Source organism: Pelodiscus sinensis, chromosome 30 (genome assembly GCF_052426305.1).
Source record: "Pelodiscus sinensis isolate ZL-2025 chromosome 30, ASM5242630v1, whole genome shotgun sequence".
Taxonomy (NCBI): domain Eukaryota; kingdom Metazoa; phylum Chordata; order Testudines; family Trionychidae; genus Pelodiscus; species Pelodiscus sinensis.
Genome location: NC_143081.1, coordinates 9770542 through 9794819, shown reverse-complemented (window position 1 = coordinate 9794819; position 24278 = coordinate 9770542). Strand labels below are relative to the sequence as shown.

Below are 24278 nucleotides of genomic sequence, written 5' to 3'. Positions count from 1 at the left end.
CCAGGGCTCCAGCTGGAAGCAAGATACCACTTGTTAACAGAATAACCTGGGCTTTGGGTGAGGCTGTTCATGAAGGAGACAAAGAAAAGGGAGGGAAGGACAAATGAGAACAGCTGGACCACTATGGAGCAAGTGTGGGACCCCCATAGGAATCTTCCCTGGCAAGAACTATCCTGTGAGAACCCTTCACTGCTGCCCATGGCACGAGGTGTCTGTAGCAGCCTCCTCCTCGTGCCAAAAAGGGGACCAAAAGTCCAGGGGTTGTGTAGCATGGGCTATGGGGGATTAGTTCCTTGCTGAACTTCACATCCCCTGGGGCACATTCTCTCTCTTTGCCTCCATTCCCCAATTCTACAATGAGCATGGGAAGGATAAATCAATTAACAACAGCCCTTCAGAGGAAGCAACACAGGGAGGTGAATAAAGGAGTGTCTCACCTGTCCTGGTGACATTCACGGTGACGTTCCCAGCCTGGCTCTGGAGGGACGGGACCCACCTCCCACTCACGTTGTCCTCGTACCCGCAGGTGAATTCCCCGCTGTCACTGGGACTGGCCCGTGGGATGCTGAGCACAGAGCCCTTCACAGAGCGAGAGCCGGGCTCCATGGTGCTGATCTCAGACCCTGCATCCCTGGGGACAAACTCAACTCCGTCCTTGTAGAAATGAAACCTCCCCTCGCCGGTGTCCCCTGGGGCCGTGCAGGTGAGGAGCAGGGGGAGCCCTTCACTCACCGCTCCAGACGGGGGATCCACACTCAGCACTGGCTGGGGAGGGGGATCTGTGGGGAGCAGCAAAGGCGAGGGATCAGCAGTGACACGGAAGGAGAGAAAGTGAAGATGGTGCCCACAGTTCAGTGCACTCAGAGCTGACTTGGACTCTCTCTCCAGAGCTCTTGGTTCAGACCAGGATGCTGGGGGGCTCCCCACAGACATGAGCGAGGGCCGGGCTAGGGATGGGAATTGCCCCTTCACACACAATGGGGGCTGCTGGGATGTGGGAATTTTGCCAAAGCTCCTAATTTCACACGGTGGCTCCTGCACTTCAGGGCAGCAGGAAATTGAGCTTCATCTTTCTGTCTGGGGAAACGGCAACTCCCTGTCTGATTGGCTCCCCTCAGAAGGTGAAGGGACCATTCCCCAGGTAGGGCTCTTCCTACCACTTGCATCTGGACCTGCAGGTTTCATTTCTGACCATGTCTCTACAGTTCCTATTCTGAACCAGTCCATCTTCCTTCCACTGCACCTGGAGCGCCACTAAACTGACTAAAGGGGAGGCTGATAACGAGTTCCAGGTGGACCCCAAATCTACCAGGAACCAGGGGGTGATATTCCAGGGGGTTCAAACTGACCTGTGTGGCCCTGTGTGGAGCTTAGTTTCTCATATGGTGCATCGTGAGATGATACCCTGCCCTGGGGCCAGCAAACAGCAGGAGAAAGGGGGACTCACCTGTCACTGTGATGGGGATGGGGCTGCTTGTCTCCGATAGGAGCTCTTGACCAGAAACTGTTGTCCAGAATTCACAGCTGTACACTCCAGCCTGTGATCCAGACAGACCCGACAGCTGCAGGGGATGGTTGTAACTGTCCCGAGGGGAGGGGAGTTCCTTGGAGTGGATTTCCCAGCCGTCCCTGAAGAACCGGAACCCAGAAACAGCAGGTGCCCCAGTAGCTGAGCACGTCAGGGTCACGGCTTCCCCAGCGATGTAGACAGGCTGCTGTGGGGACACTGTGAGCTGGGGGGCTGGAAAAGACAAGAGGGGCAGGGAAGCAGATGGTTCCTACTTAGGAGACTGGGGACAGTGAGGCAGAGGAAGAACGAGTGAAGGGCAGAGGAGGGAGGGATCCTGGACACAGACTCCAGCCAGCCACAGCTCTGTGCCCAGGAACCACGTCTCCACAGGGCCATGCAAACTCTGAGCACCAGAGATCTCCCTGCTGGGAACCCAGGGGGTCCAGCCTCCCTTGCTCGGTAACTGAGGGGCCAGCTCCTGCTCAGGCCAGCTCAGTCTGCAGGGGCTGGGGCAGGGGGCTCATGCAGCTGAGGCTGGGAGTGTCAGGGAGCTGCCCCCAGAATGCACAGACCAGGATACTGGGTACTTACAGCAGGAGGCAACCATATGCCACAGAGACTTGGGAGACCCATGGCAGCATCTCACACTCCAGATGGGACATGGCCCAGTGACTCCAGGGAAGCCCCAGCCCCTTGAGCCTAGCTAGGATCTTGCCTATTCACCCACTGGGGTGTTGGTGCCAGCAGTGGGGTGGGGAACAGGACAGTGACCAATCCCTCTCCTGACACTAATCACAATGGAAAATACAGGCAGCTCAATATTCATTCAGGGTCTCCCCTGAAAGTGCCCAGCTCAGTGTCCAGTGCTGTGAGCTTCCTGGGAGCAGTGCCCACTGCAGTCCCAGTGCAGTGCCCAGTCTCTGAGGATGAGCTGGAACTCAAGCCCACTAGGGAGTGATTGAGATACAGGGAGGGGCCCTCACCACAGCCAGGGAGCAAAGTTGGCATTTTGGGATGGGCCTGAGATTCCCAGTGAGCCACTCACCAAAGAGCAGGAAACGGGCTCACCTGTCACTGTGATGGAAATGAAGTTGCTGTTTCTAGATGACTTCTCTCCTGTGGCATCACGTCTCCAGTACGCACAGGTGTAGGACCCCGACCATCCCTTCTCAGCTAGGAACTCCAGCCAGGGCTCTGCAGTGGAGGAGAGGAGGCTCTGCTGCCCTTTTCGAAAGGAGAATCTGTATTCCCCGGCCTGCTCATTGCACGGAGGGGAGCACATGAGCTTGACCGGCTCCCCGGGAGGATACACTTGGTACGTGGAGTTCCCCACGAGGGTAGGAGGTGGCAGGAGATCTAGAACAGAGGCAGGGGGTCAGTGCACAGGGAGAGGCCAGGATGCAATCAGAAAATTAAGAAGTGAGAGGAGAAATATAAACAGAAGCCAGCTGAATCTAGCTGCCCAGCACCTGCCCACACACTGGGAAATACCCCACGACGAATGAACCACGGCCTGATTCTCTCGCTCTCTGTCTCTCTTTCTCTTGTGTCCCATTATCTCTCTCCCCCAGAGATGAAAACCTGAAGCGCATTCCCAGCCAGAATTTGTGCAGCTCCCTCTCCTAGGAACCAGGTTGTGTTGAATCCCTGTCTGGTCACCTGAAGAACCCTCCATTGTCAAGAGTCTGGTCCCCAAGTCAGAACTTCTGGGCAAGGATTCAGTCCCCTGAAACTTCCCTTTGTGACACTGAACAGGCTCAGATCCTGGAGTCTTTCCTAGAACATGTACCTGCCTTCTGCCCAGCTGCGCAAATTCCTCCCTCCAGTCTCTGCATCTTCACCCCTGCACCCCCCAGCTTGTGACCCTCTATGTCCCTGCCCTGCCCTCCAGCCCGCTGCTCTCCCCTCTTGGGAACAGAGGAGCTGGGAAGGGGATCGTGCCAAGGAGCAATCAGGATACAATTGGCCTGTCTCACCAGAGACAAGGGGTGTCAGGAGCTGTGTGGGAAGTTTCCTTCTGTCCCAGTATCCACAGGCTGCCCCCTCTCCATCCCGGGCAGGGGTGAGGGCACATCGGGAGGATCCTTCATTCTCCAGTGCAGCTCCAGATCCCCACACTCTGGGGGGAGCAGGAGGCCAAAACAGGAAGGGCAGTATCTGCCAATGCTTCAACACCAAGCCCCACAGCAATAGCTAGAAGGCACTTTGGAGAAATGAGGAGGGTTGGCAGGACATGGGGAAGGGAGATTATCCTTTGGGGTCTCTGCAAAACCTGCTCCTAGGGCTTGGATGGTGATGCTGGGTCTGTGCCCCTGGCCCTGAGACCTCTGTGGCAGCCCAGAGCTGGGGCAGAGAGACCCCCCCTCCACACACAGCCCCAAACTGATGGGTCCTGCCTAGGGCTGTCAGTGGCATGGGGAGGTGGGAGCTCCATTGCATGGTCCATCCAGCCCTCACTCTCTGTGCTGGGACTGTCAGTGAGGGGCTGGGTAGTGCCCATGGAGATGGGGGCAGTTTGTCCCCTATGGCCTGGGCTGGGACCCACTGAAGAGACACCCAAGTAGCCATCAGCTGGGGCTGCTCTTCTGCCCCCAAGGATGTGATTCTCTGGACTGGAACTGCAGCTGCAGTTTCCATAGGAAATGGGCAGCTGGACCCACCCAGGGGATTACACAGGGGACCTGGGAATCCCCTTCCCTTCAATTTCAAACACCCCATGTGAGAGGCAGGGGATCCCCAGCCCCACTGACTGAGTCCTCCCACCCACCACAAGCATCTCAGCAAGGCCAGGAGACGTCGTTACCTGCGGGGGTCACCAGCTTGGGGAGACTCTGGAGCGAGGCTGGAGGAGAAGAGAGAAATGGGGGTAAGAAATATGGAGCAGGGATGGGGTGTGGAGGGGGAATATGGGCCGTGAAGGGGGAATCTCCAGACAGACACACAGAGGAGCCGGGGCCGAGAGGGGACACTTACCCAGCAGAGGCAGGAGCAGAGGCAGCACCATGCTGAGCCGGTCGCTCTGGGCTGGGAGCTGGGTTCTCAGCTCAGCAACTGGCCCCACCTGACCATAGGGGGGATGGGACCCTGGCCGGTGATTCAGACAGGCAGAGGAGGTCACAGCCTCAGGTGTGGTCACCGCTCCGCTCGGCGGCGTGACCGAATTCGGTGCTCGCTGCACAGGGCGTGTGGGGGACGGCTGCCAATTTTCCACTGCTGATGCTGGGTGGGAGGAGCTAAACCAGCAACCCCTAGTGACTGACAGCTCTGAGGTTGGGCCAGGAATTCAGCTGGGGTAAAGGAAACTCAGCTGAATTACTCTAGCTTACGCCAGGCCCCATGGACTGCAGGAGACGCAACACACTGACCCCAGCGAGGGATTGGTGACAACTCTCCAGCCAGGCCCAGATCCAGTTGGGGCCCTGCCGTGTGTTTAAAAATAACATTGGGAAGTTCTGCTGAGTGGCAGGGAACTTTGGCACAGACAGCGAGAGACGGGGCTTGGGCGGGTTTCCAGTCCCCAAACCTGACCCTGTGGGATGGGACTGACCCTGCTCTGGGGAACAGGAGCTGGACGCCGGGCCATGCCCAACTGGAGATGGAGCCTGGATGGGAAAGGGCTGGGGGGAAAGGGAGCAGAAAGGGGGCCAGCCCAGGTCAGATGGAGGATGAGGAGAAGGTCTCCTGTCCCTCTCTGATCTTTGGAGGCTGGAGGCGAGGTCTGGGAGATGCTCCACGCAAACAGCCTGGGGAAGGCCAAGGGGATATGCCCAGAGGAAATCCAAGGTTCAAAAGCATCTAAGGAAGCTCGGAGGCATCTAAGATCTTAGCTTCTCACCACAGTGCCCTGGGTCCACCCCTAGGAATGGTGGACGGGATCCTCCAACAGATGGAGGAGAAGGGCTGCTGAGTTTGGGAGAAAGTCCTCGGAGTCATTGGTCTGTTCAGGACCAGATGAGGACCCTGCAGATCCCAGGAGAGGGCGAATGGCCTACAGATTATGGAGCCCAGAGAGGGATGAAGAGTTGTTCTGATTGGAGTTTAGTTTACTGGACTGGATGCAAGAGATTGGGAGTGGTTCTCCACATGGGACAATCTTTACTGTGACCCAGCTCAAACCCTCCATCTTCAACAGCACAGTCACTGCAGGGCTTGGACTGTGACACGGCAGCTGTAACCCTCCCAGCCTCTTCAGACCCTGTGGGTGTTTCTCAGACTGGGGTCTCCTCCTCCACAATGAGACGGGTGTTTCTAGCCCTAAGGGGTCACCTTGTGGGGAGAATCCAAGGCCCTTCACAGAACTAGACAGTTCCCTGGCTCTAGGAGAAGAAGTGGGCAATGTGGATGATGAGGATATTGATGAGGAAGAAGCAGCCTCCCACCGCAGGCTCCAAGTCCCAGAATAAGCAACAAGTTGTAACAGAGGGTAATTTAATGTGTTTGTGGAAGAATAAAATGTAGAGACGATCCCTCCTAAGGGAATTGGGGAGTTTAGAGATGTGCCCTGGATGCTGGGGTGGAGAACCCAGGGTAGCTGTGCCCAGCAGATCACTACAGATGCTCTCTAGTGTCTTGTCTTAAAACCTCCATTCACTTTCATAAGCTCATTGAAGTACAGAACTGAAAAGGACCTCAAGAGTTATCGTGTCCCATCCCCTGCCCTCGTGGCAGGACCAAGCACCATTTAGATCATCCTGACAGGTGTCTGTCTAACCTGCTCTTAAATATCCCCACTGATAGAGATTCCACAACCTCCATATGCAATTTATTTATTGGCTGGGTTGTTATTTAATGAACCCCAAGATGATGACATGGTGTCAGAAGCTGTGAATGAGAACAAAACTGACAGCCCTGTGACTAAAAGCTTCAGAGGAGTAGCCAAGTGAGTCTGTACAGGATAAACATAAAAAACAACAAATGGTCTGGTAGCACTTTAAAGACTAACAGAACATGTACATGGCATCCCAAAGCTCATAAACCCATCTCTCTTTTGTCAGTCTTTAAAGTGCTACCAGACTATTTGTTGTTTTTTAAGTACTGTGAATAGAACTCCTGTGTTTGCACCCAAAAGGGGAGCTACAAATTGGGAAGAGCAAAGGCTTCTTGTCAAGGCTGCTCCCCGCTCTGTGACTTTGAGTGCAGAAGTTGTGGGCCTAAAAGAGACCCTGTCATTAAAGCTTATATTTAAAATAACACTGTATGGTCACACTGGGGGAAGTTGCAACCACCCAAATGCAAAACCCTTTGAGATGACTCACTTGAGAACTTCTTACTGTGGGGTAACCCCAACCACCTCAAACCTTCCTCGGGACAGAGCGTGAAAACAAAGTGTAATTTCTTAACAGCTGACCTTCCAATTCAGGCACGTTCACACACAACGCCCTGCCATCTAGGATACAAGAATCAGAGCATGTTCCTTAGAAAGTGATTTTAGTAATAAAACAACAAAGACAGACTTGATTGCTATGTGTTAAAGAGGAACAAAAAAGAGGTAGGTTAAAAGCACAGCTATCGCCTCCCTGGGATTCAGTTAGTGTCAGGGCTCACATGGCCTAAGCACAGAGTTGAACCATACCACAAAATACACAAATAACATGGTTGTGTCTAACTGAACACTCCCTGTTCCACTCACATCTGTAGTTCCAAGGTTTAGTCTTTCCTTAGGTATATTCATTGCTGGCTTACTCCATCTTTTGCCCAACTCCTGCTCTGAACTCACAGAAAAACTAAAGTAAGAGGAACACAGTTTTCAATTTAAATCATTCATTCTCTTGCTATTGTCTCCCTGGATATGTCTAAACTACAGGGTTTTCTCAACAAAAGTGTCCTTTTGTCGACAAAACTATACCTGCATCTACACTGCTGCTGAGTTCTGTTGACATAATGTCAACAAAACTCAGCAGTTTTGTCGACGGCTGTAAACCTCATTCTGCGAGGAATAACACCCTTTGTCGACAGAGTTCTGTTAACAGAAGGCGTTATTGCAACTACATTGTCCTTTGCGTTCACACTGTCATGTCAACAAAGCGGCTTACTTTGTTGACAGACCTGGATGTAGTCTAGACACTCTTTGTCGACAGAAGCTTTGTCAAAAATATCTGTCAACAAAACGTCTGTCAACAAAAGCCTATAGTCTAGACATACCCCCAGGCTCTCTGCCAAGACTTCTGGATACCCCTGTCTCTTGGCGTAATCCCTTACAGAGCCGTAAGCCCCCTAGATCGATCTAGGGAGGCTAATGAGGGTGACCGGAATTGCAAATCAAGCCCGGGATTTAAATATCCCACACTTGATTTGCATGTTCCTGGCCGGTCGCCATTTTAGAAATTGACTAGCCGGAAGTAACTGCCCGTGTCTACACGCGGCAGTGAAACGGGATTCCAGAATAAACCCCTAAATCGAATTAGGTGATATTCCTCGTGGAAAGAGGTTTACCACCTAATTCAATTTAGGAGCTTTATTCCAGAATCCCATTTCACTGCCGCGTGTAGACACGGGCAGTTACTTCTGGCTAGTCAATTTCTAAAATGGTGACTGGCCAGGAACATGCAAATCAAGCGTGGGATATTTAAATCCCGGGCTTGATTTGCAATTCCGGTCGCCCTCATTAACCTCCCTAGATCGATCTAGGGAGCTAGTGTAGACATACCCTTACAGAAAATTATGTAACTGAATATTTGGGATGTCTAGAATAGGGCACTATGTCTCCCATCGATCACACCTGTGCACGTACTGTGTGAGCTCAAATAGCTTGACCACATTAAGAAAAACAAAGAAGCCAAAAATGCAGCCTCCAAGTCTGACACTGTCAGAGAATACTGTAGAGAATTTAAAAAATCCCACAAACATTTGAATTGAATGTAGCAGTCATAGGAGCAGAGGAGACAAAATGTGGGGGGCAGAAAGCTTTGGACATTTATAGCAATTTTAAGTGTGACGAAAGGGAAAGCAGGAAGTCAGATACTGACTAAATATGAAGAAAATGGCAACTCAGAAAGAAACGAGCCCTTTGACAGACACAATTTTCTACAGGTGTATAAAAAACAGATGCCATCATGGGGCAATGTAGCACAGAATGCAGGAAACTCAGCAGAGCTGTGACTTTCAGTGAGCAGATAGAGCTTCTGGTAAGAGACAGGCTCATGTGTGTTATTAATAATGACAATGTGTGAAAACAGAAACTGCTCCGTGCAGGAGATTTCACTGCAGAACATGCTCCCCAGACATGCAGGCAGCAGACACTGTGACAGCACAAGCCAGAGTTGGATTCACTAGAAGGGGTTTTCCATGTGCTATGTGCCAGTGAATGCAGCTAGAATAGATCAAATCCAAGAGGGTCCCACGTGCCATGAAAACTAACACTGGCCTTGGAAACAGGGTGCAGACAGTCCTGTGGAAGTTGTGGATCACTGCCTGGGCCCAAACACCTAGTTCCCTTTGGGAAATTCTATCACAAATAAGGGGAAACCATCAGTTTGCACAATGTGGTGGATCCCAAACACTGAACAGCCAAGTGCTCTCAGTGGCAGCCAATCTGCTGAGGAGTCTCACAGACACACTGGGATCGAGCAGGCCTGAGGACTGGGACTGGACCTGGCCTAGGGCAGGGACTGGAACATTTCTCCCCAGCACCGTAACTAGCTAATTGTGGGCCTGAGGCAAGAATATAAAATTGTGCCCCTCATGTGTATGTATTCATGGGAGTTATTTTGCAGAGAAGGGGGAAATATATTATTAATTAATTATTATTATTATTGGCAATAATAGTAATGTTAATAGTAATAATAATAACAACAACAACAGCAGCAACAAGGCAATGTTTATTTATTATAGTGATGAGATCTGCATATAGAGATGAGGAGCAGTCAAAGGTAAAACCCAAAGGGGCCCCAGGCAAACACATGGACCTGGTTACTGTCCAACAAACACACCAGGGGTGGGAGTGGGACATTGGTAACTAGCATCATCTTTAAAAAACCCACCAATTTCACGATCCCAGTCATTGTAGTGTCAAGGAAGGTGACACCAATTCTAGGCCTGGCTGCGTGTGGGAATCCCTTCCCCCCAAGGGAAGCTGCAGTGACAAGTTCACGTTTGTGTTCACTTCATGGGTCAGGGCAGGAAAAAGCAATGTGTTTTCTCCACTGATGTAGCACAATTGTTTGGCTGCTGTCTCGGGTCCTTCTTACAATGGCAGGAAATCGCCCCTCGTGTGGCAAACTAGCACTGTACTTCACACTTCATCCTGTGGCTGTGCGGGGGTTCACAGTTTCAGAGCAAACACTTAAAAATAACCCTAGGACATGGGGTGTGGCCACTGTCAGTGGAGACACTAATACACAAACATCTCACAAAATTAAAACACTGAAGACATTTCTGCTTCTCTCCAGATGTGAGGGTGTTCAGAGTGTTAGAGCAAACGATTAAACATCACCGTGTAACATGCTGTGTGTCCAGTATCACTGAGATTAATGGAGAAACATATAAAAGGGCATCTCACAACATTTAAGTACTACCGGCCTTTTTATATGTCTAACAACTCTACAGAGTAAACCAGCCCCAGGTGCCTTGGTCCAGTCTCCAGCTGTGAGCTTGTCAGTTCTTAGCTAATCCCTGCAGCCAGGGCAAGAGCAGGAATCGGACGTGCCAGCAGCACACCCCGGCCAGTTTCACTTCTCTTCCGTTAGCTCGACCCACGTACACTCGTCAATGCAGATTGCCTTGTTTGGGGCCATCTTGTGTATCAGCTGCACCCACAGCCCATCCCCAGCACACACACAACTCTGTCTGCACACAGGTGTGGGCGGGTTTCACATGATCTCTGTCATGACAGCTCCATACTCTGATAGCAGTGACATGGGCTTGTCCTTGCCACATGGTTCACAAGGGCTGTTGGGGTGCGAAGGGTTAAAGATATTGGTGCCCGCAGGAGGGGGAAGAGACGCAGGGAGATGCAGACAGTGTCTCCTTCCTTATCTGGCTGCCTTCCGGGTGGGCTTGGTCACCACCTCGCTGTACAGCACATGCGCCTCTGCAGCGGGCTGGGCTCTGTTCTTCCACTGGCTTGTGTGAGCAGAGGTCGAGAACTCGATGTGTGCGTAGGTGACTTCTGAGCACTGGTGGGGGAGGACAGAGAAACAGTGAGGAGGAGGGATGCCTGGGCACTGAGTGCTTGAATTCTGCACTGGGAAGGATCTTTATGAAATTGGGGGTTACAAGGACATTGGAGGACAGAGTGAAAGTGACCTTAGAAAAATTGGAGCAGTGCCCTCAAACCTTCTAGGAGGGGCAAAGATCACCAGGTAGGAAAGAAAATGTAAAGGAACCTTTATAAATTGAATTTTACTGGCATGGCAGGAACACTGTAGAAAAGGAGCCCAAATTGCTGGGAAAATGTCTCTCGTCTCTCTGGGCTCTATGAACGGGAGTGTTGTGTCTGAGGGTATGTCTACACTAGCTCGTTAGTTCAAGCTAGGTCGGGTAATTAGGGCAAACGGAGTTGCAAATGAAGCCTGGGATTTAAATATCCTGGGCTTCATTTGCATGTTCCTGGGTGCCGCCATTTTTAAATCCCCCTTAGTCCGAACTCTGTTCCCGCGGCTACACGCGGCACGGAATAGGTAGTTCGAATTAAAGATCCTAATTCGAACTACCGTTACTCCTCGTGGACTACCGTTACTCCCTGGCTGTGTGTAGACTGGCAAGTTTTTCTGCAAAAGCAACTGCTTTTGTGGAAAAACTTGCCAGCTGTCTACACTGGCCACTTGAATTTCCGCAAGAGCACTGACTTCCTACTGTCTGAAATCAGTGCTTCTTGCGGAAATACTATGCTGCTCCCGTTCGGGCAAAAGTCCTTTTGCGCACAGCTTTTGCTCAAAAGGGCCAGTGTAGACAGCTCAGATTTGTTTTTCACAAAAAAGCCCCGATAGCGAAAATGGCGATGGGGGCTTTTTTGCAGAAATGCGTCCGTGCCAATCTAGACACGCTTTTCCGCAAATGCTTTAACAGAAAACTTTTCCGTTAAAAGCATTTGCGGAAAATCATGCCAGTCTAGACGCAGCCCTCCTGTTCAGGCGTGGACATCGCTCTTGAGGAAAGATGGAGACAAACTACAAAGAGCCCTGAGAAAAGCAACCAAACTGACCAGATGTTTGTACAATACGACCCATGTGACAGGTGCACAGTTGGGGCCTGTTCAGTCAGGAGATGAGAAAGCCAAGGACAGAACAACCCTTCTGAGACAATGTTCCAAACAGGACAGTGACCGGCTGTTCTCAGTGTGCACTGAAGGTTTAATTAATGCTACCTCAGCACAGCGGGTAACACTAGAAGACTTGCTGTCTTGGCCCTGCCCTACGTTTCTGGGAGTCTGTAGAATTTTGGAGTGATGGGGAAGGGACAACCACATCTCAACCCTTTCTCCTGCCTGAACAAACCCCGGGCAGCTTCCATTTGGGGCTGTTCTCTGCCTGCCCCGCCCCAGACATGAAGCTGCATCGCAGGACTGGGCACAAGATTCTGGCCGGGCAGTTACAAGGCAGCTTGATTTTGCTGGGGGGTTGAATCCATAAATCCATTCCCGTTACCTGTTCCGCCTGCTCCACTCCAGCACCTTTGGCTTTCGGTCGCTTATTGTGACGACCGGGATTCATGTTTCCAGCGTGTTCTCTGGGTGCAGATCCCCTGGTGCATTTCAAAGACTTTGGAACTAAAACAGAACCAGAGGAGAATGGAGCTGAAGTGGGGAGCAGCAAGAGGGAATGACTCCACCAGTGTGTGACCAGTGTGTGACCCTGAGAAAGCAGAAGGCAAACTCAGCTTTGTGAGTGTTGATTTCAGTACGTGTGTGAGTCTGCGGCTTCTACCAGGGCACATGGTGAAAATACATAAATAAATATTCCCCAGCCCAGAGCCATATAGATGTCTGAACGTCTTACATTAATTAACTCCTTGCTTAACTGTAACCCTAACCACAGCCAATAACCTTAACACTCATCTTTCACCACAGTGTTATTGTGTAGCCATGACCCAGCCCTGTGGGCACAACCCCAATAACTCACCCAAACAACCCAAGAAGACGTTGGGCCCACAGACCAGAGCTCTTGCTTGGGACAAGGGGAAACTCAGATTCTCAGCTCTGCCCCCCACTTCCCGTGTGAGCTTGGATCCCAAGAGAATTGGCCACCTCAGTCCTGTTAATATTGTCGCTTTCACATCTCACTCTCTGCCCGTGATATGGAGCCTGTTGCTCTGGGGATGCTCAGATGCTGTGGCAATGCCTGGTGCTTCCAAATTCAACATAAACTCAGGCCGTGAGAAATGCTGCATCTGAGGGATGGATTTGAGGAATGGATGGGAAGTGAAGGAAGGTGCCACTGACTCTCTCGACTCACAGGGGGTGCAGGTTTTTCCCTCTTTCCTGTCTGACTAGGGCTGTGTGGAGGGTTGACCGGTGCTAAATGCATCTTGGGCCAGACACACTGGCTGCATCTAGATTGGCGTCATTTTCCGGAAATGCTTTTAACGGAAAAGTTTTCCATTAAAAGCATTTTTGGAACAGAACGTCTAGATTGGCACGGACGCTTTTCCACAAAAGCACTTTTTGCGGAAAAGCGTCAGTGCCAATCTAGACGCGGTTTTCCGCAAAAAAGCCCGAATCGCCATTTTCGCGATCGGGGCTTTTTTGCGGAAAACAAATCTGAAGTGTCTAAGCTGGCCCATTTGAGCAAAAGCTTTGCGCAAAAGGGACTTTTGCCCGAACGGGAGCAGCATAGTATTTCTGCAAGGAGCCCTGATTTCTTACAGTAGGAAGTCAGTGCTTTTGCGGAAATTCAAGCCGCCAGTGTAGACAGCTGGCAAGTTTTCCCAAAAAGCGGCTGATTTTCCGGAAAAACTGGCCAGTCTAGACACAGCCACTGAGATTTGGTTTCTATGCCCACATAGGGGTACAGTAGTTTGTGGTTGCTGGTGCTTTATAGGTATTTACACTGCTCATGAAAGAGGAGTTATTGGCCAGACCCCATCATGGAGGTAAATGGGAGATCACAGCCCCAGCCACCTTTCACCCACCTCTGTTCTTCCTGCAGCAGTAGTAAATCAAAGCAGCCAGGGCTCCAGCTGAGAGCAAGACCCCACCTGTCATCAGCACAATCTCCTGGGCTTTCTGCGTTGCTGCTTACAAAAGAGACAAACTAAAAGGTAGGGAAGGACCAATGAGAACAGCTGGACCTCCATGGAACAAGTGTGGGACCCCTGCAGGAATCTGCCCTGGCAACAACTACACTGTGACAACCCTTCTCTGCTGCCCATGGCACAAACTGTCTGTAGCATCCTGCTCCTCATGCCAAAAGGGGAGAGAAGGTCCAGGGGTTATGGGCCTGCCTGGGGCACAGGCTATGGGGGTTCAATTCCTTGCTGTGCTGCAAGTCCCCTGGGACACATTCCCTCTCCTTGGCTCCATTCCCCATCTCTACAATGGGCACAGGATGAATCAATCCAGTAAGAACAGCCCCTCGGACACTGTGTGTGTGTGTGTGTGTGTGTGTGGTGCAGGGAATTCTGAGATTTGAGTGTCCACTTTGATGTTATTTCCACGTGTCCCCTGCCACCTGATCCAACTTCCCTTTCCCAGCAGAACTCCCACAATAGGTTTCCTCCCATGGGAACAGTACAGGGGACTGACTGAAGGAGTTAGGAGTGTCTCACCTGTCCTGGTGACATTCACGGTGACGTTCACAGCCTGGCTCTCGAGGGACAGGACCCACCTCCCACTCACGTTGTCCTCGTACCCGCAGGTGAATTCCCCGCTGTCATTGGGACTGGCCCGTGGGATGCTGAGCACAGAGCCCTTCACAGAGCGGGAGCCGGGCTCCATGGTGCTGATCTCAGACCCTGCATCCCTGGGGACAAACTCAACTCCGTCCTTGTAGAAATGAAACCTCCTCTCGCCGGTGTCCCCTGGGGCCGTGCAGGTGAGGAGCAGGGGGAGCCCTTCACTCACCGCTCCAGACGGGGGATCCACACTCAGCACTGGCTGGGGAGGGGGATCTGTGGGGAGCAGCAGGGACAGGACTGGTGAGTAAGTGAAGATGGTGCCCACAATTCTGTGTACTCAGTGTTGACCTGGGCTGTCTCTCCAGAGACTCTTATTTCACCTGAAGACTGTGAGGGGCTCCCCCGGACATGAGCGAGGGCCGGGCCAGGGATGGGAATTGTCCCATCACACACAACATGGGCTGCTGTGACATAGGAATTCTCACAAAGCTCCTAAGTTCACACAGTGGGCCCTGTGTGTCAGGGCAGAGGGATGCTGAGCTGTATCTCCCTGTCTGGGGAATATGGCAACTCCCTGTCTGATTAGCTCCCCTCACCGGCTCACCACAGCTCAGTCTGATCCCGCTGCTTCAGGAGCAAGCCACAGTCTGATTTTTAGCAGGAGGGAATGAGAGTGGGAAAATCTCCCAGCCTCCAGTGGTCTCTGCAGGTCTGGAGGCAACAGACTGGATCCGTCATCTCAGCCTCTCTCCTTCCAAAAGGGGTTTTCCTCCCTGAGGGTATGTCTACACTACAAAGTTAATTTGAAATAACAGCAGTTATTTCGAATTAACTTTAATAGCATCTACACAGGCAAACCGCTATTTCAAAATAAATTCAAAATAGTGGAGTCCCTCATCGAGGTAGACAAGCAAGCAGGGAACCCTGAGAATTGTCTGTCCGGGGTTGGGGTAGGGACCCTTTAAGCACAGAGCTCAGTTAGCCTCAGGCAGCAGCCCCACACACTAAGTCCTAACCTGATGCCCTGCCGGCACTGGTTCCGGCCAGCCTTACCTTCGGTTCAGGATCCACTCAGTGTGGACGTGCTATTTCGAAATAGTTTTTGTGTATAGATGTGTTCTTTCAAATTAGCTTAATTCAAATTAACTATTTTGAATTAAGTTAATTCGAAATAGCACTGTAGTGTAGACATGCCCTCAGACTTTTGGGGCGTGAAAAGACCATTCTCCCTGCTCCTTGCATCTGGTCCTGCAGGGGGTTCCCTCATGGACCTGACTGTGTCTCTACAGTTCCTGGTCTGCAGTCCTGCATCTTCCCCCCACTACTCCTGGTGTACCACTTAACTGACTAAAGCGGAGGCTTTTAACGCGTTCCAGATGGTCCTTGATGGGCTACAGGTTTCCGTTTCATACCTTAGGCTATGTCTACACTTGAGGCTTCTTGAGCACGAACGGCTGCTCTTGTGCAATAATCCGCCGTGCATCCACACTGCCCACCCGCTCCTGCGCAAGGAGATGTACAGTACGGCGTGGTAAGAGACGGATTCTTGCACAAGAGCTACGCTCTTTTCTTACAAGTGTAAGCTCTCTTGTGCAAGAGCTCTTGCCAAGACAGCTTCCACGTGTAAGAAAAGAGCGTAGCTTTTGCGCAAAAAGCATTTTAGCTATAGAGTTTTCTTGCGCAAGAACCCCTGCCACGCATCCACACTGCCATGGGCGTTCTTCACAAAAGCACGTCTCATATGGCAGTGCGGACGTGTTCTTGCGCAGGACTCCTTGTGCAAGAATTTTTTACGCAAGGAGCCACCAGTGTAGACATAGCCTCACTTCTTAAGTAACCCCTGGTGCCTTAATTCACCTTAGCTACCTGCCCTGTGCCTGCCACGGCAGCAGGGATTTGGTCAGCCATGGTCTCACATAGCTGTTTTATTGCTCTCTGGGGGTCATTTTGCCTTCTCCCCTCACAGAATAATAACACTGAATGATGTTCACATTTCTCCTTTTCAAGCATCTTCACATTACGTAAGAATCTGACCATAAATAAAGTTCCCTTGTTTGTATATTTTTTTTCTGTATGTCCTTAAAAATCATTCTTAGCATTTGCCAACCCTGGTCCACATATTACCCAAGGAGAAGCAGGGCCTCTCTCTGAGATCAGCTGGGTCGACTGGATTACCCAGTGCACAACAGACGTCAGGGATAGCCAGTCTCTGCCTCAGCTGTGAGTATGAACCAATCACGGCGGTGGGACCAGGGAACCTCTGATAGAAGTTGTTTCAGAGGGATCCTTCATCCCTGGGTGTCAACACCTCAGCGTAGCGTGTTCCCATCCAGTGCACATGGGCAGTGGATCCCTGCTATATTGGTGCTGATGCGGGAGTGGGTAAGAGGCCATAAATTGATCCATCTCGTGACGGTAATAATGAAGGAAGCAGCTGGGCTTCGGGGCTTAGAACTGTTCTGTCACCTGGGATGGCAGTACTTCAATCACCCTACACCAGTGGCCATGGCTGGACTAGGTTTCCCAATATTTCTCTGGGCTGGGACCCGCTGTACCCAAAAGTTCCATCAACAACTCTCCCCAAACCTACCAGGAGCCCAGGAGTGCTATAGCAGGGGATTCAAAAGCACCTGGTGGCCCTGGGACGCAGCTGAGTGTCTCACCCTGGGCATCATGAGATGATACCCTGTCCTAGCACTAGCAAACAGCAGGAGAAAGGGGGACTCACCTGTCACTGTGATGTTGATGGGGCTGCTTGTCTCTGATAGGAGCTGTCGCCCAGACAGTGTCTTCCAGAATTCACAGCTGTACACTCCGGCCTGTGATCCAGACAGACCCGACAGCTGCAGGGGATGGTTGTAACTGTCCTGAGGGGAGGGGAGTTTCTTGGAGTGGATTTCCTGCCCATCCCTGAAGAACCGGATCCCAGAAACATCAGGTGCCCCAGTAGCTGAGCACGTCAGGGTCACGGCTTCTCCAGCGATGTAGACAGGCTGCAATGGGGACACGGTGAGCTGGGGGGCTGGAAAAGACAAAAGGGGGCCAGGGGAGGAGACAGTTCCTACAGAGGCAGGGGAAAAGCCAGGGAAGGGCAGAGGAGGGAGGGATCCTGGGTACAGACCCCAGCCAGTCTCAGCTCTGTGCCCAGGACCCACATCCCCATGGGGCCATGCAAACACTGAGCAGCAGAAATCTCCCTGCCGGGAACCCAGTGGGACCAGCCTCCTCTGCTGAGTACCTGAGGGGGCAGCTCCTCCCCAGGCCAGTTCAGCCATAGGCTGGAGGCAGGGGGGCTTGGGCAGCTGAGACCAGGGGTGTCAGGGAGCTGCCCCCAGCAGGCACAGACCAGGATACCAGGTACTAACAACAGGAGGCAGCCATATGCCGCAGAGCTCTGGGTGCCCCAGGGGAGATTCCCACACTCCAGCTCGGACCTGGTCCAGTGACTCCAGGGAAGCTCCAGCCCTTTGACCCCTGCTGGGATCTCACCCATTCACCCACTGGGGTGTTGGTGCCAGCAGTGGGGTGGGTAACAGGACAGTGACCAATCCCTCTCCTGACACTAATCAGAATGGACAATCCAGGAAGCTGCAGGGCTCAATGTTCATTGAGGGTCTCCCAGACAGTGCCCAACTATAATGCTAGTGCTGTGAGCTTCCCTGCAGCAGTGCCCTGCACCAGTGAAGATGAGCTGGGACCTCAAGCTCACTACGGCATGTTTGAAATACGAGGGGCCCTGACCACAGCCAGGGACAAAGCTGACATGTCGGGATGGGCCTGAGATTCCCAGTGACCCACCCATCACATACCAGGAAACAGGGGCTCACCTGTCACTGTGATGGAGACGGAGCTGCTCCACCTAGATGACTGCGCTCCATTGGATCCCCATCTCCAGTATTTACAGGTGTAGGACCCAGCCCGTCCCTTCTCAGCTGGGAGCTCCAGCCAGGGCCCTGCAGTATCCTGGAGGAGTGTGCTGGGGCCATGGGGCCCTTTTTGGAAGAAGAATCTGTATCCCCCAGCCTGCTCACCGCGAGGAGGGGAGCACTTGAGTGCAAACAGCTCCCCAGGGGGATGCACCATGTAGCCAGCTCTCCTCCAGAGGGTAGGAGGGGGCAGAGGAGCTAGGACAAAGACAGAGACCCAGTGGAGAGGGAGAGGCCAGGATGGAACAAGGAGAAAATGAGAAGTGAGATGAGATCAGCCCTGGAGAAATAGAAACACAAACCAGACACATCTCACTGCCTTGCACCTACCCCCATGCTGGGAAATGCACCACAACAAATACACCCCGGCCTGATCCTCTCTCTCTCTCTCTCTCTCTCTCTTGTGTCCCATTATGTCTCTTCCCTGACGATGAAAACCCGAAGTTCATTCCCAGCTGGAAATTGAGCGGCTCCTGCTCCCAGGAACCGGAACATGTTGAATCACTGTCTGGTCACCTGCAGAACCTTCCATTGTCACGTGTCTGTTCCCCACGTCGGAACTTCTGGGCAAGGATTTAGTGCTCTTCCCCCCCTCTCCCCCCAAGCTTTTCCTTTGTCTCAACTCCTGGAACCTAGCCTGTAACATGGACCTTCCTTCTGCACAACTGGGCAAATTCCTCCCCCCATTGTCTGCATCTTCACCCCTGCACCCGACGGCCTGTGACCTCAAATGTCACTGCCCTGCCCCCCCAACATGCTGCTCTCCCCGCCTGGGAACAGAGGGGCTGGGAAGGGGATTTAGCCGAGGAGCAATCAGGACACAATCGGCCTGTCCCAGCAGAGACAAAGGGTGTCAGGAGCAGAGCTGGGTGGAAAGGTTCCTTCATGTGTCTCAGTGTCCACAGGCTGCCCCCTCTGCATCCAGGTTGAGAGGGTCCTTCACCCACCAGTGCAGCTCCAGATCCCACACTCTGGGGGAAGCAGGAGGCCAAAAGGGGCACAGCGGTTCCTGCCAATGCTTCAACCCCAGGCCCCCCAGGAGTAGCTAGAAGGTGCTGCAGAGAAGTGAGGAGGGTTGTCCCAATGTGGGGAAGGGAGGGGGGAGTTTTTCCACTCACCGCCTCTCCTCTGGGGTCTCTGCAAAACCTGCTTTAAGTGTCCGGTGGTGCTGGGTCTGCGCCCCTGGCCCTGAGCCCTTTGTGGGAGGTCAGAGCTAGAGCAGAGAGACACCCCTCCCCTTCACACACAGCCCCACACTGATGGGCCCTGCCCAGGGGCGCTCAGTGCCATGGGGAGGTGGGAGCTCAGTATCCATGGCCCGTCCAGCCCTCGCTCACTATGCTTCAGTAGCCATCAGCTGGGGTTGCTCTTCTGCCCTATGGACGTGGCTCTGGATGGGAGCTGCAGCTGCAGTTTTCTTTGGAGATGCCTGTGAACGGGCAGCTGGACCCAACCAGAGGGTGACACAGGAGCCCCTGGGAATCCCCCTTCCCTGCAATTTCAGACACCTCATGTGGGAGACAGGGGATCCCCACCCCCACCGCCACCCCCACTCCCAACTCAGTCCTCCCACCCACCACAAGCATCTCAGCAAGGCCAGGAGACGTTATTACCTGTGGGGGTCACCGGCCTCGGGAAACTCTGGAGCAAGGCTGGAAGAGACGAGCAGAGAAGGGGTGAGAGCTCAGTGGGGGGGGGGGGGGAAGGGCAGGAGAAAGAGATATAGGCAGTGAAGGGGGAGTCTCCAGACAGACACACAGTGGGGCTGGGAGCTGAGGGGGGCACTTACCCAGCAGAGGCAGGAGCAGAGGCAGCACCATGCTGAGCCGGTGGCTCTGGGCTGGGAGCTGGGTTCTCAGCTCAGCTACTGGCCCAGTCTCTCCATTGGGGGGATGGGACCCTCCCCTCTGATGCAGACAGAGGAAGTCACAGCCTCAGGTGTGGTCACCGCTCAGCTCGGCGGCCTGACCGAATTCGGTGCTCGCTGCGCAGGGCGTGTGGGGGATGGATGCCAATTTTCCACTGCTGATACTTGGGGGAGGAGCTAAACTAGCAGTACTTATTGACTGACAGATCTGGGGCTAGGACAGGGATGCAGCTGGGGTAAAGGAAATGGAGCTGAGTTACTCTAGCCAGGCCCCATCGACTGCAGGAGACGCAACACACTGACCCCAGCGGGGGATTGGTGACAACTCTCCAGCCAGGCCCAGATCCAGCTGGGGCCCTGCCATGTGTTTGAAAATAACATTGGGAAGTTCTGCTGGGCTGCAGGGAACTTTGGCACAGACAGCGAGAGACGGGGCTCGTGTGGGTTTCCAGTCCCCAAACCCTGACCCCATGCGATGGGACTGACCCTGCTCTTGGAACAGGACCTGGATGCCAGGCCATGTCCAACTGGAGCCTGGCTGGGAAAGGGCTGGGGGAAGAAGGGGAGCAGAAAGGGGGCAGCCCAGCTGAGATGGAGGATGAGGGAGAAGGTCTCTGGGTGTCTTTGGAGGCTGGAGGTGAGGTCTGGAGAGATGCTCTGTGGAAAGAGCCTGGGGAGGGCCAAGGGGGACATGCCCAGAGGAAATCCAAGATTCAAAAGCATCTAAGGAAGCTCTGAGGCATCTACGGTCTTAGCTTCTCACCACAGTGCCCTGGGTCAGCCCCTAGGAATGGTGGACGGGATTCTCCTACAGACAGAGCAGCAGGGCTGCTGAGCTTGGGAGTGAGTCCTTGGAGTGATTGGTCTGTTCAGGACCAGATGATGATCCTGCAGAGCCCAGGTGAGTGTGAATAGGGCTACAGATTATGGATCCCAGGGAGGGAGGGAGGGAGAGTTGTTCTGATTGGAGTTTAGTTTACTGGCCTTAGGGTGCAACACATTGGGGGTGGTTTCCCACCTGGGACAGTCTTTACTGTGACCCAGCTCAAATGCTCCATTTTCAATAGCACAGTCACTGCAGGGCTTGGACTGTGACACGACAGCTGTAACCCTCCCACGTCTCTTCGGACCCTGTGGATGTTTCTCAGACTGGGGTCTCCTCCTCCACAATGAGACGGGTGTTTCTAGCCCTAAGGGGTCACCTTGTGGGGAGAATCCCAGGCACAGAATGAAGGGCCCTTCACAGAACTAGGCAGTTCCCCGGCTCTAGGAGCAGCAGTGGGCAATGGGGAAGATGAGGATATTGATGAGGATGAAGGAGCCTCCCACCGCCAGCTCCAAGACACAGAATAAGCAACAAGTTGTAACAGAGGGTAATTTAATATGTTTGTGGAAGAATAAAATGTAGAGTCGATCCCTCCTAAGGGAATAGGGGAGTTTAGAGATGTGCCCTGGATGCTGGGGTGGAGATCCCAGGGTAGCTGTGCCCAGCAGATCACCACAGATGCTCTCTAGTGTCTTGTGTTAAAACCTCCATTCACTTTCATAAGCTCATTGAAGTACAGAACTGGAAGGGATCTTAAGAGGTCACCATGTCCCATCCCCTGCCCTCACGGCAGGACCAAGCACCATTTAGATCATCCTGACAGGTGTCTGTCCAACCTGCTCTTAAATATCCTCAGTCATGGAGATTCCACAACCTCCCTTGGCCATTTATTTATTGGCTGGTTCGTTATTTAATGAACCCCACGATGATGACATGGTGTCGGAAGCTGTGAATGAGAGCAAAACTGACAGCCCTGTGAATAAAACCTTCAGAGAGGGAGCCAAGTTAGTCAGTACAGGATGAACTTAAAAACAACAAATGGTCTGGTAGCACTTTAAAGAGTAACAAAACATGTGTGTAGATGGTATCCCACAGCTCATGAAACTATCGACATGCTTTGTCAGTCTTTAAAGTGCTACCAGACTATTTGTTGGGTTTTACGCACTGTGAATAGAACTCCTGTGTTTGCACCCAAAAGGAGAGCTACCAACAGAGAAGACCAAAGGCTTCTTGTCAAGGCTGCTCCCTGCTCTGTGACTTTGAGTGCAGAAGTTGTGGGCCGACAAGAGACCTTCAATCCCTGCCACTAAAACTTCTGTTTAAAAAACACTGTAAGGTCACAGATTTCCTGACCTTGTGTGGGGGAAGTTGCAACCACCCAAATGCAAAACCCCTTGAGGTGACTCACTTCAGAACTTCTCACTGTGGGGTAACCCCAAGCTCCTCAAACCTTCCTCAGGACAGAGCGTGAAATCAAAGTGTAATTTCTTAACAGCTGACCTTCCATTTCAGGCACGTTCACACACAACCCCCTGCCTTCTAGGACACAGGAATCAGATCATAGTCCTTATAAAGTGATTTTATTAACAAAACAAAGAAGACAGATCTGGTTGCTACTTTTTACAGAGCAACAAAAGAGAGGCAGGTTAAAAGCACAGATATTCCTTCCCTGGGATTCAGTTAGCATCGGGGGTCACAAGGGCTAAGCACAGAGGAGTTCAACCACATCATAAAATAAAAACAAAATAACATGGTTGCGTCTAACTGAATATTCCCTGTTCTACTCACATCTGTGGTTCCAAGGTTTAGTCTTTCCTTAGGCATAGATATCACAGAAAAATCCTGGCTCAGTCCATCTCTTGCCCAGCCCATGCTCTGAACTCACACAACAATTACAGCAGGAGGAACATGGTTTTTTATTAAAATCTCTCGCTCTCTTGCCATTGTCTCTCTGGCTCTCTGCCAACACTTCTGGATACCCCATCTCTTGGTGTAACCCCTTTGACAGACCGGGCCAGGTCTGGGCACAGCTGAGGGTGTCTGCTCAGGGATAATTGCAAACTCGGGGCTCTCTATAGCCCCCAGACTGGGGACCTTCTCAAACAGGCCATGAACCAGTCCCACAGAGTTTTTCAGCTGCATGCCTGGCCAGCCAGAAGCCTCACGAGAAAAACCCCTCCAACGCCCCCCCAATATCCATGCCCCAGATGACCCCAGGCCTCATACACAGGTCAGAGGTTTGAGAACCCAATGTCACTTTCCCCAAACAAGTTCTGTCCAGTTCCAAGAAACCAGCCACAGATCCAAGGTCAATTTACACTCTGTATCTTACCCATAAATCACGCTGAGCCAATCCTTTAGAATCTAAAATCTAAAGGTTTATTACTACAACAAAGAAAAGCACAAGAGTAAGGTTGTTAAAGTATCATACATTACATGCATCAAATCTCCCAGTTCTCGATGCAGGCTCACAGCAGAGATGTTATAACTGCTGGCTTAAAAGTCCTTGGTGTACATCATATGTCAGGATGGGTCCACAATTCCTTCTGGGTCGTTGATCCCTGCAATCCTGCATCTGGGATGAAGAGCTGAGCTGAGCACAAGATGGAGTTGGCCACATGGCCAATTTATATCCCCCCCTAGCTTCTCCCAAGCTGGAGAGAGTCACATGGTCTCTGACCAGGCACCTAGATTCCTTCATAGGTGGGTCTCTGGTACTTAAGAGACCTGTTGTCCCTGAAGCCTTGCTAATCAGCATGTCCATAGGCTAAGCCCATTGATCAACCACATACAGAGAAACTTCCAGTCTCCATACACAGTACATATTCATAACTCCACACACAGACATTAAACAGATATATGAAGAGCATATATAGAATCAGAAGAAAGTAAGCTTTTGTTTGACCCCTCACATGGCCCCCTTTGTACCAACTTTTGTGGCAAACCAAGAACTGAAAAAAACCAAATCCTACATGCGTTTGAATTTAATTTATCATTCACAGGCACAGAGGAGACAAAATGTCAGAGGGGAGGGAGCAGAAAGCTTTGGTCATTTACAACAATTTTAAGTGTGATCAAAGTGAAAGCAGGAAGTCAGATATTGACTAAATTTGAAAAAAATAGCAAGTCAAAAAGTAACGATCCCGTGAAAGACCATTTTCTAAAGGCCTGTAAACATTTGATGGCATCATGGAGCAATAAAGCACAGAGTGAAGAAAACTCTTGGTGAACAGATGGAGCCCCTGGCCAGAGACAGACCCACGTGTGGCATTAACGATGTGTGAAAAGAGAACAGGCTCCATGCAGGAGATTTCACTGCAGAACATGCTCCCCAGACGTGCAGGGCAGCAGACACTGTGACAGCACAAGCCAGAGTTG

General features: G+C 52.0%; 1 protein-coding gene across 1 annotated transcript in view; it reads right to left on the bottom strand.

The window, feature by feature from the left end:
* Nucleotides 1–351: 351 nt before the first annotated feature.
* LOC149521180 (basement membrane-specific heparan sulfate proteoglycan core protein-like) overlaps nt 352–24278 on the bottom strand; it is a 63214-nt gene continuing 39287 nt past the window's right edge. Inside the window, exons 5-7 of the mRNA XM_089774368.1 lie at nt 14232–14554; nt 5627–5633; nt 352–779 (exon numbers count right to left, since the gene is read on the bottom strand). Coding sequence (XP_089630494.1) covers nt 352–779; nt 5627–5633; nt 14232–14554 — 758 coding nt within the window. The remainder of the gene's footprint in view (nt 780–5626; nt 5634–14231; nt 14555–24278) is intronic.